Consider the following 17836-nt stretch of genomic DNA (forward strand, 5'->3'; position numbering starts at 1 on the left):
AGTAAAATATTTAATTAACAAATTTTATTATTAAAAATAAGATATGTGGTTAATTGCACATTAAAAGAAATTTATGGGGTTGATTTGCTACATTTATAAGTTAAGGGCTTGATTGCACATATTATCAAACTTATGAGGGTGATTTGCTATATTTCCCAAATTAAAACTGGTATATTAGAAAAACTTGTTATTTTTGTCGATTCATTCTAATTCTGACACGAGTTTGGAATTTGTAGCAAAATCCGATTAGAAGTTCAATATAAGTGAGTAATTTTAAATTTATTTCTAAAAGTTATAATAAATTTGAGAGTAAATTAGATTTTATTCCCTTTTAAAACTAACTTTTTTAAAATTACTGCTTTTTTTTTTTAAATTACTCCCTTAAGTTATTTTTTGCCTAAAGTTACTCCCATAATTTGCATTTTTTCTTAAAATTACTTCAAAACTCCAATTTAAGTTGACTTATTTCTTCTATTTTTGAACTCCCCTTACATTTGTTGTCTACATAATTATACCTTTCAAAGTATAGATTGGCTAAACAAAATAAGTTCAAAAATAGACGAAATAAGTCACTTAAACTGGAGTTTAGGAACAATTTTAGCCAAAAAAAAATGCAACTTAAGGGAATAGTTTTAACAAAAAAATTTAAAAGGGGGTACTTTTACTCTAAATATTTTGATTTCAAAAAGAAGTAAAATTTAATTTACTCTAAAGATAGTATAAATAAAAAAAACTGTCAGAAACCCTAACCTATATGGCTATATACCACATGCCGCCGTGCTGCCGTACGAACCGTTTAATTGACTTTGATTAAAAAAACCCTCACAAAAATCGTGTCTTCGATTTCGTGCCATCATCACTGATAGATAAACTGAGAAAAGCCTAGGAGAATGATGCTAACAGAAGCTGGAGTTCAACATATGGAAGAAGGAATAACACTTGTTTTATCACGTTGGTCGGAACTTCAACATGCCGTAGCTTGTGGATGGGGAGGACCTCATTCCCGTGACAAAGCATCTCGTTTTCGAGACTCAATTCTCCGTTTCTTCTCCGCTTCTAATCGTAAAGGTGCCCTTTCTTTTTCAACATGTACCGCAATTTTACTCTTATCATTTTTCTACTCTTGTTCAGTTATTGATGTTTCACTTGTGACGGAAATCTTTGAAAAATGTGCGGTGACATTCATATCTTTCGCATTATTACTCGAGTAATAATTACTCTCATTCTAAGCGAACCCTAAATGTTACAGGACATTTCGAGATTAAAATATGGTTTTTTGTTCTTGTTTCAATTAAGATTTGGACGATTTGGAAGATTTGCTTGCACAATGGACGGATTCATTCTCTTTGATACTCGAAGTTGATAGCATTGCGGAGGTATTTTTTTTCATTACTAGATTTCAATTCTTTTCTTATATATTTTGCGCAATTCATGGATTATACAACCGGTTGTATATGTTGTACGGTGTAAAATCTGAGCTTTGTGATTAAGTATCCGAGCTTTAGGTTAAAGAATATGAGCTCTATTAGAGTATTAGAAAGTATTGAGCTCATCCATTTACACATTAAAAACATGAACTTTGAATTAGCTCAGAAAGAATACATATAAGCTCGGATTCTTATACCTTGGTTGTTCAATGCTTATGGTACAACTGGATGTACAATCCTATTTGTGAATTTTGCGCTCTCCCCCTTCACCAAATCGCTACATATTTTTGTCGTTTGTTGTACTACTAATAAACGAATTTGATGTAGGGAACTTTGGTTTATTTTGCTCATTCACTGAATCATTGTATGTAGGTGGCACATATACTGATGAATATGTATGAAGAATGCTTGGTAAACAATTATCAAAGCATTCAAAAGCTTAGGGAAGCCGTAGTCCGGCCTCCTCATGCCGCAAAGGTATTTTGCTTAGTAACGCGATTGATGCATACATTATTTTGAGTAAGTATTGTGTAAGGCAGTTTTACGCAAACATAATGTAAAACAAAGCCAGGCATAACCACATTACTGAGTAAAAGTAGTTCTGAAAAAAGACATGTTCTACAATATAACTTGTATCCGGCCGCCTTACACAAGTATCTTTGCTTGCTCTGCCTATGAGTTCCTAGATTGAAACTTTAATCCAAAGTATTACAACTTCTTTCAGGCGGTCTATATTAGCGATCCTAATGAGGAGGAGGAGCCCGAGGAGGATGTAGGTTCAACCACGACGACTAATTTATCAGTGTCTTTAACCGATCATGAGGAAGACTGCGAGACAATGGAGTTAGATGAAGCTCCTTGGATACAAGTTCCATCAAAACAGAGGAAGGGTAAGAAAAAGTAGGCTCGTCAATCGTCATGAGAAATACATAACCTTTTATTTCGATTACCTAAATAAGCCGAGGGGCCTTACTATCGGTACTGAGAATTGTTATCGATCTACCTTCTGTTTTTTACCTTCCCCCTCTCATATTCGGTTAAAATATTATGTATTTTGCTGATTCACTTGTCATTCAACCCCACACGATATAATATTAATTTAACCGATTGTGAAAGTTTAAAGGGAGAAGGTAGATAGCAATCCTCACCGGTAAGATGGTGGTATGGGAGGCCGTTTCCCTAGGGTATTCCTTGTGTCATGTTAATTTGACTTTTTTATTTCCTAACCCGAAAGTCGAAAGTTTGTACTTAATTTTTATGAACGGTTTTTTGAGTTTCTCTAATACCATTACTCGTTTCTAGTCTGATATTCTCGATGTCAGCAACAATGTTACTCGTTTCTAGTCTGATAAATGGAGGGGATTGTTGCTTTGTGTTGATTGTGGAAGGTGGAAAAATGAGGTGAGCAAGGAATTATTACCTTCATAGGGAGGTAATGCATTACTTAAGAGAGGAGGTAGGTAATAATTACTCCCTTAATTAATGGACTATTACGTTATATTTCGCCATTTCTATCTCCAACCTATATCCTTTCCCTCTATTTTTTAGTTAATTCAAGTTCTATTACTCCCTTAATAATTAATCTCATCTCAAAATTCCTCCCACAAAATAAATTACTCATTTACACTTTATATATGAATTATGTTGTAACTATAAAATTTATAAGGTTAACTAATATATCCTCCTATGTATTATCTACTCATACCCGTGCAATTTTGCACGGGTTCTAAACTAGTGACTATATATACGCAATTGGTCATCGTGTTTGGTTGAAAAGCTATCGTAGGTCAATATATAAGACGGTCGTACAATAAATTAACTACGGAGTAAAAAATAATCATTTCAATAATAAAAATTGAATTATCATCATTGAGAGAATTCACATAAACATGTACATACACAATAGAGCTAAAAATCAACAAAGGTAGAATCTTTAAGACTCAAGAGGCAACTCAAAACGACAAAGAGGACAAACATGACTACTACTAAACCACTCGACAATACAATCTTCATGAAACTCATGCTTACATGGGATCCTAACCACCTTCTCCGCCTTATTCAAAAGCCCTTCTAAACACACAACACAATTACCCTCTTTCGCAACCTCGTCACCATTGACCGTCATGTTGACTCTCTCAAGCTCATCAACAGCCCACTTGGCAGCCGGATAATAATTCGGCATTAGCATATACTCGACGTACTCATCCACATCAAGCAGTCCAGCATCCGGGTCGGGACTCAGCGTGTACTCGACGTACTCGTCCTCGTCCATGTCAAACAGTCCATCCTCGTCAGACTCATCCACATCAAGCAGTCCAGAAACCGGGTTGGGACTCAGCATGTACTCGATGAACTCATCATCCACGTCGAGCAATCCATACTCATCCACATCAAGCAGTCCAGCAACCGGGTTGGGACTCGGCGTGTACTCAATGTACTCATCATCCTCGTCGAGCAATCCAGACTCATCCACATCAAGCAATCCAGCAACCGGGTTGGGACTCGGCCTGTACTCGATGTACTCATCATCCTCGTCGAGCAGTCCAGAAATCCGTGCCCCTGACAAGTTCGACTCTAACTCTCGAGAGTTATTACAACGTATCTCACGATACCTTTGAACGTCGACATTGACATTGGCAACTCTACCCACCAATTCTCGCTCTCTAACCTCATCGTTCGCAATATTATTACGTTGTTGTTCGATTTCATCAACTACTTCGTAAAACCTGTTACATAGGCGGTCGATTAATAATTCGGCTTCTTCGATCGAGCTGCCAACGGAGTTATAGTCGTTCATGATTTCATCAATGCAGTTACCGCAGAAGGGATCTATAGGGCGTGACATGCACGTGTATGACCTAAGAATGGTAATTTTGTCTTCGAATACTATACGGGGGAATTCTTCATATATTACTGTAAGAAATATACGATCATATGTATTTGGATTCGAAATATTCGCTAGATAATCGTTGTGGTAGCAAGCAATTAGCACCATTGTTATGGTATTAAGGAATTTTGAATTTGTTGTTTTATTTTTGTAGGGATTAGTATGGTTGTGGCCGGCTTGTAGGGACTATTTATATTGAGGGTTATTACTTGGGGAATACGGGACCGACTTATGAACTTGTTTCCATAAAATAATTTCCTAAAAAAAGAGTATTTGAACCTAGACCCGATAAACATACAAGTTAGGTCGGGTCGCTTCCAAACCCGTTAATTTCCTAACGGGTTTTCGTGTCACTTCAATATTTGGAAAGTTTATATTGTATATATTTTTTTGTAATGAAGGATAAAAAAAATTAATATATTCCCTCTGTCCCGGTCAATTGATGTTGTTCTTTGATTTTTGCACAAAAACCAAGGAAAGAGGAGGGAGTTAATTACTAAATGACAAGTGAATTAAATTAAGTGTGAATGATCAAATTGCTATTCAAGTTCATTCTTAAAATAGAAAGGACAATAATTGACTGAGACATCCTAAAATGGAATAGGACAACAAATAATCGGGACAGAGGGAGTATTTAGTAAACTGGTCATTTTCGTGGGGTTCGTGTTTATAATGGTCAACTCAAACCTGACCCAATTAAATCTCGTGTTGTATTCGTATCGACCCACCTACATAAATGGGTCATTAAACCTCAACTCAAACCCGTTAATTTCGTGTCGTGTCATTATTTGTTAGCTCTATTTGAACCTAAAATTAATTTTTTTTTGTCTTAGAAATTGACATCTAATTCCTACTCCGAATATTATTCATAGAAACTTATTAACTAATTCATATAGGATTAGGAGTGTAGGCAATTCTCTAATTCATACTCCGATTAGTGTCCATTAAATTGTATAAAAAAAACTATATATATGCAATTAACCTCTCATCATATTTCTTCTCAACCTCATACTTCTACAAAAATTTACCCCTTGTGATAACTACATCCGTTAAAAAGTTACGGAGTAAATAATTAGTAAAAATACAATGGCGGCAAATCCTCTTACAGATATTATAATCAGCGACTACAGTCAAATGATGAACCAGATTGAATATGACTCCAAACTCACTGATTTCTCCGTCAATTTCATCCACGAAATCATCGACCGCATTGTAGTACCATTCCCGGATTTCAACGACGACTACGTATTGTACCGCAACCCACAAACGATCAATCAGTCCACAACAATGGAATTTAACCCTAATAACAACCTCACCATATCGAAAATCGAGTTTTGCCTAGACCATTGCCTACATCTTGACAAAGACTTGAGCCAAGAAGTGATACACCGATTAATAACCTACGTTGAACGTAACCCGCGACCAACAAGTCTACTTGTCTGCATTAGTCAAGTTTTGGAGTACCGAGGGTCATCTTACGAGCAATTATTGTCGTCTTCAGGCGGGATGAAGCTGGAAAGTGACTCGGAAAGTGACTCGGGAATCGCGTTGTTGAAGAGGATTAGGGTTGAAGATATAAAGGGTTTTAAGGAGGGTGAAGATTGTTGTTGCCCTATTTGTTTAGTGAATTTTGGTGAAAAAAAGGACGTAATGGTTACATGCATGCCATGCAATCACGTGTTTCATGATGATTGTATTCTTGAATGGTTCAAGAGGTGTGAAAGTTTTGTTACGTGTCCGGTTTGCCGGTATGAATTGGGTGAGAAAGATTTAGCGTGACCTTCAAGTAATCTACTTCGGGGATATTTTTCAGGTTGACGGACTAAAAAGTTACCTATTTATGTTGATTATTTATATGTAGGTACATGACTCATTTGTGATTATTATTGATTTTATGCATTTGAATTATTTTCTTAGTTCTAATCACATTGTCATCATTCAATATATAAGTCAAGTTTATTTATAAGATTTAATGATGAAATGTTATGAGTAGTGAGTGGCGGATTTCGGAGTCAAAAATAAGGGGGTCGGGTTCTAAACTACTTTATTAATTAACTCTATATTTGGATATTTTATATACTTAATCATCGAATCAAGGAGGGCCAAGTGATAATTTAATAAATAAAAATGAAAAATTAGCGGCGGTCAGGGCCTCTCCCATTATAACTAAGATTCTAGCTCCATTGTGACTTTGTAACTAGTCATTAACATCAAAGAAAAATAAGAAAAAGTTACTCTTACGTCTTTTTGTTATCTCGAGATAAAGAGAATAATATATTGATGACCAGCTTTTCCCTTCACCGTGTGTATTTGACTTTTAATTCCAATATCACATAAGCATCTAAATAGCGTCGAAACCAGAATTTAAACTCAGCATTGTCGAGCGATGAAAAAATTTAACTAAATACTTCGAAATGTTTTTCCTCCGGTAAAAATGATTACTCATCTTAACCTTCCGTAACTCCACCTCTAGTCCAGAACAAAATATAACTCGGCAAAAACTCCTTCAAATCTTCTTTATATCCAAATTGACCAGAGCTAACTACATCCAACTCAAAATCTAAGGTAATACATATTTCAAGAATCACCCCTTCTCTATTTCTATTTTGTAACACCTTCACCATTACAATTTGGACATACTAGCTAGATTTGGCTCGAGTTCTTCGACCTCACAAGTCATTTGGCCGGGAGGGGTCAACCCATTAAATTGCCTTCAGTATTCCGAAGGAGATTGCCTCATCTGTTGGTAGGGCCGGGGATACTCTTGGTCAACACACAAAAAAAAAATCAATGCCAAACCCTAATACACGCCAAATTGCAAATTATGTTCATTTTAATCAATTTCTATTGTCATACATTATTCCCTCATGAATAAAATCAATCTATTCAAAGTTCAAATTAAGTGAAACTATCCATAGCTGAACTGTTGAACAATAACTAAAAATAAATTGTAACTGATAACATTGGCTATACAACATACGACTCTGTTTTTTTGGGCTTAATGGAGTTAAACTGAACTAAATTAGCCAAAATAAATTGAATTAAACTGAACTAAAATCAGCAAAACTAAGCGAAATGAAAGCCGAAATTAATCCTAAAAGAACAAGGCCCTCCAATAACAACACGTTCAAAACTTTAAGTCCCACCCACATGAAATACATGATGCTTAGGGATGACAATTGTGGCTCAGACCGAACCGAAACCGAACTGAACCGAATAAAAAAATCCGATCCAAACCCAACGTTTAAATATCCACACTCATCCACTATTTAAATACCCATATCCATATCCACTATTAGAAAACTCAAGCCATATCCAAACCCGATCCATTCATACCCGAACCTGATCCAATCAAATATTTTGAAAATTTAGGATTTATTAAACGTGAATTTCAATTTTGTCATATAATATAGAATATTTTATATAGTCAAATCAAGTTTCAGATTGGGTTTTAGATTATATGGTTGATCGGGTATGGATTTTAAAGTTTTGTAATGGATAGAGATTCAATAAGTAAGTGGATCGGGTTTGGATCTGGGTTTGGATCTAGCAATCCAACCCGATGATGCTCCATGAGTCCTTGGTAAAAGATCAAACATTATCCGAAATCATTCGTATTTTGAAGTATCTTTTACCGGTACCGCGTACGCAACCTAAATAACCCGTCCGCCATTAAAGCTCGAAAGCTCATCAAAACCTAACCCTAGCGCGCCAAATTGCAAATTCAATTCAATCCAACCAAATTTCATGTATGTTGATTACTATTCTCTATATCATATGCTCTTTAATTACTTTAATTGCTATTGATTCTGCTCAAATTGTTACTGACATTTGTTAATTTCATTTCTGCAATTATTTCCCCCAAATTGTAAGGGAGAAGAAGGAGGAGAAGCAGATTAATGAAGGTTTAAAGATTGAAGGATATAAAATCGAAGGAATTTCGATTGGTGGACAAGAAACTTGCATAATTTTCCCTAGTCTTAGCCTCGCTTTCGATATCGGAAAATGTCCTCGTCTCGCTGTTAATCAAGAATTTCTCTTCATTTCTCATGGACACTTGGATCACATTGTATATTTCTCTTCTTATTTTTTCGTCTAATTTACCTTCTCCAGTTTAATTTATGATGTTTTTGGTATAATAATGCTTAGTTCTTTTGATGTTTGAATTGATTGCTTTTGAGATTGATTGATCCTAAGTTTAACAGGAATTCTCATGTGAGACGGTCTCTCAATGATTGCTTATTTATTACTCTTTTGAGTCATTTGTTTGCCTTTTATATTTATTGTGAGAATGTGAGGAATATTTTAATCAAAGGTGAACAAATGGTTGGGACAGAGGGAGTATTTTATTTTATCCTTTATCTTTTCGTTTTCAGTTTGTTTCTAGTGAAGTAGTAAGTAGTAATTGGTACACCATATGTCTAATTTAGCGTGAGACGGTCTCCTGCAGGAATTGTTACATGTATTGCGAATTCTGTTTCAATTTATGTCATTACCTTCAAATGAAACTTGTATTGCCTTGAAATCTCGGTTAGGTTACTAGGTAGATGCTTTCTTGAATTGCTTGGTCATTGTTGTAAGTATGATACTATGATGTGATTGATGATTCGGTTGTCATGGCCTGATTTTGGTCCTGGCACTATGACTGCAGTAGATACTGCGTCAAAATAGAGTCGTAGTAACTTTCAAAACTTAGGTAACTCGGTTGTGATTCGGTGTTGCAGCCTATATTTAATACCATGCGTACCAATATAATAAAACGATTTCTTTGCCGTGTCATAATGCCTACATAGGTTGCTAGGTTCTAGCTTGTAAGTAATTCTCTTTTTATTTATTTCATCTTTATGCTCTTGAAATAAAAATTCTGTGAACAGATTACTGTATTATCTTTTTCACAGAATGATATTGGGCTACCTATTTGATCTATGTTTATTTATGTCTGTTTGTTGTTTGCTGTTTGCTTTTCTCCTTTTTTATAACATTAAGTAATCTCCAATGCTAACCTTCATGACAGGGTGGGCTGCCTATGTATGTATCAATGCGTGGCTTATTGTCGATGAAGCCTCCAACCATAATTGTGCCTAAGTCTATAAAAGAGAATGTGGAACGACTTTTTGATGTGCATAGAGCAATTGACCAGTCTGAGTTGAATCATAAATTAGTTGGTCTCGATGTAGGTAAATATTGGGTCATTTGTCAAATCACCCATGTTTCTTTGCGCTTTCTCTCTATTATCTTCCTTGGCCCTATATGATCGTATCGGCAGTTGACATAAATTGCTTGATTGATTCTCGTTTACCAGGAGAAGAGTTCTACATTCGAAAGGATCTAAAAGTGAAAGCGTTTAGAACACATCATGTCATCCCTAGTCAGGTACGTGTGGCGTGTGGTCCCTTCATCCTATCCATGGTTTTTGCTTTTGAGATCTCATTTTTTCCTGCTTGAACCATATCTACTATCTACCTTCCTTAAAGGATGCTCCGAATTAAATATTGCAGGGTTATGTTGTTTATTCATTCAAGCAGAAACTCAAGCCGAAGTATATTGGGCTTCCTGGAAATGAAATCAAGGAATTAAAGACTTCTGGTGTCGAGGTCTGTTACCTTCGTAGCTTTTATATTTATAGTCTCAATTGATATTTCTCATGCAATGACCCATTTACATGGATATATATTCCCTTTCGTTGTCTCTTTCTATTGGAATGGACGTGAGATTCAGGCAACTGTAATTTATTTTATTTTAAGTTACACATATTGTGGTTAAGCTCGGATATACTTTCATGTCTAAGTTTACAACCTCATTCTTATTATACTCCTTATTTTTTGTTTTGTCTGTGATGGTGTAACAAGTTGGAATTTCGTTTACTTGCGCCCGTGTACTTGTGATTGATATTATCATGCTACCTGACAGATTTGTGCCTTCTGTAGTAATATCTGTTCTGTATACTTGTTTACATGGTATTGCATTCATTAGAATTGTTTGGGTGTTGCCAGATTACGGATACCTCCTGTTCACCTGAGATAGCATTCACTGGAGATACAACAGCTGAATTTATTGTTGATCCATCTAATGTTGATGTGCTAAGAGCAAAGATTCTTGTAATGGAGGTAATTCTTTCTTGTAACCCGTCTTCGGGACTTTACGTGTTGGAACCATAGTATGGTGGTTGGCAAATATTTCCAGTTTTCTGTGCATGGAACTCCTAAAGTCATCATTCATGTAAGTTGATGTTGAATATAAGCTTCTTTATTGACTTTGCTTGGTCAGAGTACTACAGCTAACTCTGCTTTAACTTATTGTTCCGGTCATTTTCCCTGTTCATCAGCAAGATGAAAAAGTTGCCTGAAATAAATTTGCCCTATTTGAGTTGTTTGAGCATAAGTTTCTTTGAAACCTTTCAAATTAAAACAAGTAAATTTAGACGAATAAATGATCTGCTAAACATTGAGGTCTGAGGACAGAAACTGTTTTTTGTTTGAAAAGATGGTGGTTTATGCTGTAAATGTCATAGTTGTTGGAGTGGGATATTTTGTAGGAAGCAAAGTCCTAGCCCAGCAAAATGACACCATTTTCCTTTGTGGGCACCGAGCCGAGCCGTACAAGGGCGCTAGGGTTTGGGAAAGGCAGCGCGGGATTGTATTGATTTTTCTCTCTTGTGGTCAGATAATTAAATTCCTAGCTATCTCCCTCCCACATTTATTCCGTTCCAGAACTTGCTCCCAATTAATTCCTCGTTCACACTCGATTATCCTGATTATCCTGATTTTCATCTCAACCGCTATAATATACAAAGCTTTTTACACTCTCATAATGACACAAAACTAAATATATTCATTCTCTCCAAACTATTATCCTCATTGGCAACATTCTTAGTGGTTTCCACGTTCGCCTTCGTTTACATGGGAGATTGGGAGTTGCACAAGTAGTTTCTTGGGAATCGTTTGTCAGAAGTTGAGTGCAGAACGTGGGCGGGCAAAATACTACTTTACGCCTTTACGGCATTGACTCTTATCATGTAACGGCCATTCAGATAAGCTCGATTTTGCTGTCTTTTTTGGCTACTTGCATTAATGCAAACAAAAATACCTTGAAAATATGAAGTTGACGTTGAGCAATAGCTAACTAGGCATAGACTAAAACTAAGATACATTACTGTTCCTTGAAAGAGGATCGTAAATGCTTGCTGTTCAATAATTTCATTGACTTTTGGATGATTTATCAACTTTCAAACTTTGTCTCTCAATGCAGTGCACCTTTGTAGATGACAGAGCTACTGTTGCGCATGCAAAAGATTATGGACATACACATCTTGCAGAGGTTTCTTTTCCGACCTCCTTTGTTTTACTTTTTACAGGGGGTAAATGTTTGATATAATATTTTAAAATCTATTATTAACTAAAATGTACAGGTTGTAAAATATACAGAGATGTTTCAGAATAAAGCGATTCTTCTCACCCATTTCTCAGCAAGATACCAAGCAGATGTAAGAAATCTTCTTATTCTGCTTTCCCGCCTCTGTCCCTGTTTAATTTCTTTGTTCTCAGTTTGCCGCATGTTTTAGTTGTTTACTGTACAGAAGCAAACATAAAACTGAAGGGGATATCAGGCACATAACTAAAAAGTAAATTAAAAAGAACAAACAATGTCGCTGCTATCATCAATTTATAAAAAATACAATAGTTGTTATTGACCATTTTGAATCAGGGAAAACTATCTTCTTCCGACACACAACACATCCTGCTTGTCGATATCTCAGCCCTTCTTTCCTCTGTTATGTTTCCTGATACTCTCTTATATATGTTCCATACTTCCATGATCTTTCTGCATAATTTGAGTTTGTAAAGTGGATATGACCAAATTGAGCGTCAGCGTTGAGAAGTTCACAAAATTCTGACAACAGCACCTTAATGTTGAGTTAGTTTGTATTTATGTAATATTATATTATTATACCTAAGAAAGAACCATCAACGGTCGCTTTTGTTGACCAATGCCGTAAATAGGAGAGAAAGCCAAATTGTGCATCTTCTGTGTGTTCATATGTAAGTGATACGTGAAGTAATGCCGGGCTTTGGCAGTTTTTGTGGAAATAGCTGATTGATCTGCACAGGCCATTCAGTTCCGGATTAATTTTAATAGTAGTCCCTTTTGCTTTTTCTTAACTTTTTTTTGGTAGGAAATAAGAGAAGCTGTGTCCAGGTTGCCAGAAGCATTTGCTGGGCGAATTTTTACCCTTACTGAAGGGTTCTAAATTCGACGACTGGGTGCTGCCGTAGTTTGCCCTTTGGGGAAATTTGCTAATGTCCGTACGATCTTAACCTCTACAAGTTTGTGGCCTGGATCATGCTAGGTGGCTCTTAACCTGCGTGACCCGATTTAATCAAATGCATAAACTATTGGTGTTATGGCCAACTGGCCAAGTTACATGGTTTCGCACATTGTGTCTCCATGTAAAAGACTAAAAGCGTCACGTATTTTTGAAGAAAGGCTATTAGCAGGAGCTGCATTTGAATCTTGTTAGCATCGCCTCGAGAACTGGTCCCATGTCCTACATGGTGGAAGGAGATGTGGGGGTGAGATAGGTTTTCAAGGGTAAGAGCCGAGTTTTTGAGGTTATTACGGTGATTTCCATTAGAAGGAGGTGTTTCAGGGTAGGTGAAGTTGCCGGATGTTGGGAAAATTTTTTGAAGGTTCGGATTGAATATAGGGTAGTCGGTAGTTGGGTGTGCCGGGTGAGCTAGCTAGGCGCGGTAGATTGTCGAGGTTGTCAAGGGTAAATTTGCAGTTACATAAATTGAAAAAATCTGTGTGAGAACGGAGTCGATATTGAGATGAGTAGATGCAGATTGATTGACAACAGTTAGCTGGCGTCGATTCTTTGGGTTTGACAAACAACGTTGAATCTTGGAAGCTCTCTTCACATTATGTATCGCATTATACGCATCGGACAAGTGATCATCTCTAGTTTATGTTATTACAATAGCTGGACTTGTTGACTCTTTTTTTCCTTTTGTTTTTCTCCGTTTCTCCAATTTTTTATTCTTCGTCTTAAAATATACTCCATCTGTTTTTATATGATATATGGAATATATTTTTTATATTTTCAGTTTTGGCAATTGGAAAGAAAATATAGTATACATTCCAAAATAGTTCGGTATTTTCTGTGTGTTTTATCCACTGATCCTTGAGCTATGTTGCATTGTTGCGCATAATGTAGCAATGGAGGTTAAGGCTTTGTTATAATCAAATACAGAGTATGATTAAATGTAAACTAATTTTGAATTTTTTATGATTAATTGTTTAGTTATTTGAGCTCATAATTTTTCTCGAAGTATATACAATTAACGACTTGAAAGTTAATGACTTGTATCAAAATACATTGTAGAATATGGGTAGAGGGAGTATAATTCTACATAAACTTAGTTTACCCTCAACAAGGTAACGATTTTTTAATATGCTTTTCAATCTGAATTGTTAATTATTAGCTCTTAATAAGATAAATTTTAAAAATGACATTACCACAATTTAAAAAATAAAAAATTATACATACCGTGTACTGTTTTAGAATTCATCCCTAAATTGACTTCCAATTCTTTTCTTTTTTTTAGGGGATTGAGAATTCGAAGGGGTAGACTACTCAAAAATTTCATAATTTATTTTTATTGTAATTTAATTGAATAAAAAAAAAGAATGAATCAAAGCAATGATGCTTAGTCTTCAAAAAAACTTGAGTAAAGAATAGATCTTTTATTTTGGAGATGCTATATAATTTTCGAATTTTTTTGAAAGTAAGAATTCCTTTATTTAATTTGTTTGCTGTAACTATTTGAGTCGGGCGAGAGGAAACTTTCACGTTCAGTTTTGAAGGAGGAGATCCTATAGGATCCTATCCCAAGACTCATACATCTAACCCGAAAGTCTCACATTACAGTAAGTCTTACTTGTGATAGGTATATCCACGATACATAGCTAAATATGATAAAAATGAGGGGTTTTTTGTCAAACACAACCTTTAAATTTTTTTTTCCAAACACCATCTTTAAAAAAAAAGTTTGTCAAACACGACTTTTTGGCCGCTTGCAATGGGATGACTTTCAGTCTATATTTGAGATAGCAAACGAGGTTGGTTTGAGGTGTTCTTGGACTCGTTGGAAAGGTTGGAGTACAGGCTTTCTAGGAGTTGTAAACATGATGGCCAAAGGTGGCCTTATATGGGATCGATTGGTGCGTAAAGTAAGGTTGGTCTGAGTAAGGGTTAGAAGTTTGGATTTATAGCGGGTTGTTAGAGGGGTTTTCGAGGGTCTTTTAATGGGGTTATGATATTTTGTTTGGTCTGAAATTTGGTATGCGGGTTAAAGGGACTGCATGGTATATCGTAGTTGTGTTGTTTGTAGTGGCCGTTGGTTGAAAGTGGTGGTTCAAGGGGAGCAAATTGACCCACGAAAAAATTCTACTTTGACTTACATCAACCTCATGTGACCAGCCTTACTTTATACACCAATCTACTCCACATAAGGCCACCTTTGACCACCATATAAACAACCGCTAGAAAGCATGTACTCCCACCTTTCCAACGAGTTCAAGAACACCTCAAACCGACGTCGTTTGCTATCTCGAATATCAATTGAAAGTCACCCCTAATACAAGTGCTCAAACTTTGGCCAAATGTCGTGTTTGGCAAAAAAAAAATTATTAAAGATTGTGTTTGACAAACTTTTTTTTTAAATGTAATATTTGGAAAAAAAAATTTAAAGGTTGTGTTTGAAAAAACCAAAAATGAGAGTGCTTAAAGAGTGACAAGCTTGTGACGGATATTATGCTTGTCACAAACGAGAATTTGTGCTCACATTAAGGCATGAATCTTAATCCTAAGAAGTTGGGATTTGTTTTTTTGATAAGAAACAAAAACAATGTACTCCGTTGACCCTGGTACTAGTACTAAATAAAGTGATCATGTACTTAAAAATTGCCGCAGAATATAATTTATGAATCCAATTTTTTTGGATCAACCCACGAGGCACGAGCGATCAATTATTTCTCGTCAACGACTTCAATCCCGATGCTTATTTTGGATTATTTGAGCTACAAAAATTATGCAAATTAACGGTAACGACAACAAAGGTACATACATGACGCACTTATTTCGACTCAAATACAGTGACGGAGTCGGGATTTATAGTTAGGGGGCCGAAAAAACTTAGCGAAGGCAAACAAATAATGACATAATGGAAACTTGAAAAAAATTCGGAGATTTTAGCCAAAACTTGCGAATTTTTCCTTGACCAGCGATGACGAGCGCCCCTGCTAACCTCCCTATATGCTCAAATGTACATTCACAGACTCACAGTCTATCATCATTTCCTACTAGGTTACTAACGTAAGGCTATGTTTAACGGGGGACGAGCAATGGGTATGAGCAACAGTACCAGCCAAAAAGTAAAGAAAAAGCAACTTTACTGTAGCAAAGTCTTAGAGTGGGTCTTGGATTTCCAAGACTCACTTTAAGACCCGTAAATAGTGTTTTGTTTGTGTAAAAGTGGGTCCTTTTTACTATTGTTGAGATTTTTGATAGGTTTGAGGGATAAAGTGGAATAAATAAGAGAGTTTGAGTTAAATCTTAATGATAAAATGGGCCATTTTTACTGTTATTAAGACTCATATTCGGTTTATGGATAAACTTAGTCTAAATGACATTATGAAACTATTGAGAACCCCTATGGTATCAGGGATATGTATGCATTTGCACGAGAATGAGAAACGTCTTTTTTTTTCATGCATGCAGGTGCCCTTTTTATTGTTGACACCAAAATCCGTAGCTTTATGAAGCATTACAACAACTAGTTTGATCAAATCCAAATGTGTGGACAAAATAGAAGTCTATAAGTAGTTAAAAACTGAGTAATCTTCAACATTTTAAATTTCAACTTTAAACGTCATTTGCATGATAGGACATTTGCATGATATAATAAGGTGTAGGACGATGTTTTCAAATTCCATCAATTCAACTTTCGAATCGATACAAAACGTATTATAGCACAAATTGTCATTATAAACAGGCGGGTATATTCGTCTATAATAAGAGGCGGGTCGGATCTCACTCACAAAGAAACAAGTGAGAGGGCAAGTGGGTTACCATTTAGCCTTTTACTTGTCTCTTTGTGAGAGGGATCTGACCCGTCTCTCATTATAGACGAATATGCCCCGTCTATAATGAGACTTGCTGGTATTATAAATGTATGTTAAAAGTGTCTGGTGCTACCTAGTCGAGTAGTTTACTATGTACTGATTGCAATAATGTAAGTTATTCACCTTCTGTTAAAAAATAAATAAATAAATAAATAAATGAAGGACCCGCAATCTTGTCCTCCTAATTAAAGGAATCTTTATTATCAAGCACAAATATTTATATAAGCAGTCCGTTTTTCTTAAGACCATTGTTTTTGGTCTGAAATAAGACGGGTAACATGTCATCATTTTACAATAAAATGTTGTTATTTTTTGATAATATGTTACCATTATTGTTCACATCATTTTCAGGGTAAAAAATGACACCTCTAGTCATAACATTTTGTGAATTAATTGGTTACATTTTCTTAAAAAATGGCAACATTTTATCCGTCTGACAAATAAGACCAAAAGTGTCGGTCTGAAACAAGAATTTGTGTTATATAAGAGGGTTTTTCAAAAATTTATCGTAAAACTGATTCTTGTAATAATCAGTTTAAAATGGGCAAAATTGAAATGGGACGAATTTAGTGGAGCTGAATAGAGTTAAGCTGAACTGAGCTGAACTGAACAAAATAGAGTTAAAAATAAGCTAGAAAGAAGAGGGCCTAACTGATTATCAAGACTATAATCTAGATTTTATCACAAGTCAAGGTACAGCAAATATGATAGTGTATGAAACAAAATATTCCAAGCTGGAAATATTGGACTAAAAATTGAAATAGAAGTTAGAAAATTGACCTAATTATTATTAGAAGAAAAATACCCACGGATTTAGGAATCCATGTGACCTCTGTAATGTACGAAACTTCAACGCTCTATCTCTTACGACTTGCATGCATCAAATTAAAGTCGTCTCTCAATATTAGTTCTGTACACTTGATTGTATATTGACATTATTATCAGCCATAATAATTAATAATAACCCGATTTATACGCCTTAAACACCTCTCTCTTTCAATAATTATCTTTTATTACAAATTTACAATCTCACAACTATGTCTACTTGATTTATATTCATGGTTTATATTATCTTAACACCGTTGAGGTTGAATTTTCTTGATATGATTACAAGCTATCTACATATCGACGACTTTTTGTATGAATGTTATTAATAATGGATTAATGTCTTAGTGGTTAAAATTAAACTTGGGTGAAACTCCTAAGGGTTTTAGAGTCAATTCTCGCCAAGAGCAGTTTGGGGAGGGTAGAATGGTTTGGTGTTATGTCTTTTAGACTTCGAGCTCGTCACCCTCGAAAAAAGGTGGTTGACCTAATATACGTGGTTTGCAGTCTATCA

At 35.5% G+C, this 17836-nt stretch overlaps 2 protein-coding genes across 2 annotated transcripts; both read left to right on the forward strand.

Moving 5' to 3' along the window:
• Positions 1-736: 736 nt before the first annotated feature.
• Positions 737-2534, forward strand: LOC141652008 (uncharacterized). Its single transcript, XM_074459680.1, has 4 exons — positions 737-1068; positions 1297-1376; positions 1800-1904; positions 2152-2534. Exons 1-4 carry the CDS (start codon positions 891-893, stop codon positions 2329-2331), a joined length of 543 nt encoding a protein of 180 aa, XP_074315781.1. The 5' UTR covers positions 737-890; the 3' UTR covers positions 2332-2534.
• Positions 2535-7903: 5369 nt separating this feature from the next.
• LOC141652688 (tRNase Z TRZ1-like) lies at positions 7904-13628 on the forward strand. Its single transcript, XM_074460260.1, has 9 exons — positions 7904-8063; positions 8188-8383; positions 9329-9491; positions 9617-9687; positions 9813-9908; positions 10308-10421; positions 11563-11631; positions 11723-11797; positions 12488-13628. Coding segments are annotated over exons 1-9 (861 nt in total). The 5' UTR covers positions 7904-8061; the 3' UTR covers positions 12563-13628.
• The last annotated feature ends 4208 nt before the right edge of the window (positions 13629-17836 follow it).

The sequence above is a fragment of the Silene latifolia genome, chromosome 4 (assembly GCF_048544455.1).
Source record: "Silene latifolia isolate original U9 population chromosome 4, ASM4854445v1, whole genome shotgun sequence".
NCBI lineage: Eukaryota > Viridiplantae > Streptophyta > Magnoliopsida > Caryophyllales > Caryophyllaceae > Silene > Silene latifolia.

Excerpts from the sequence above, each read along its gene's own strand:
- LOC141652008 (XM_074459680.1), top strand. The coding sequence starts at position 891 with ATGATGCTAACAGAAGCTGGAGTTCAACATATGGAAGAAGGAATAACA. Across the intron at positions 1,069-1,296 it reads CTCCGCTTCTAATCGTAAAG|ATTTGGACGATTTGGAAGAT; the intron begins GTGCCCTTTCTT and ends GTTTCAATTAAG. Across the intron at positions 1,905-2,151 it reads GGCCTCCTCATGCCGCAAAG|GCGGTCTATATTAGCGATCC; the intron begins GTATTTTGCTTA and ends AACTTCTTTCAG.
- LOC141652688 (XM_074460260.1), top strand. Across the intron at positions 9,688-9,812 it reads ATCATGTCATCCCTAGTCAG|GGTTATGTTGTTTATTCATT; the intron begins GTACGTGTGGCG and ends TAAATATTGCAG. Across the intron at positions 9,909-10,307 it reads TAAAGACTTCTGGTGTCGAG|ATTACGGATACCTCCTGTTC; the intron begins GTCTGTTACCTT and ends GGGTGTTGCCAG.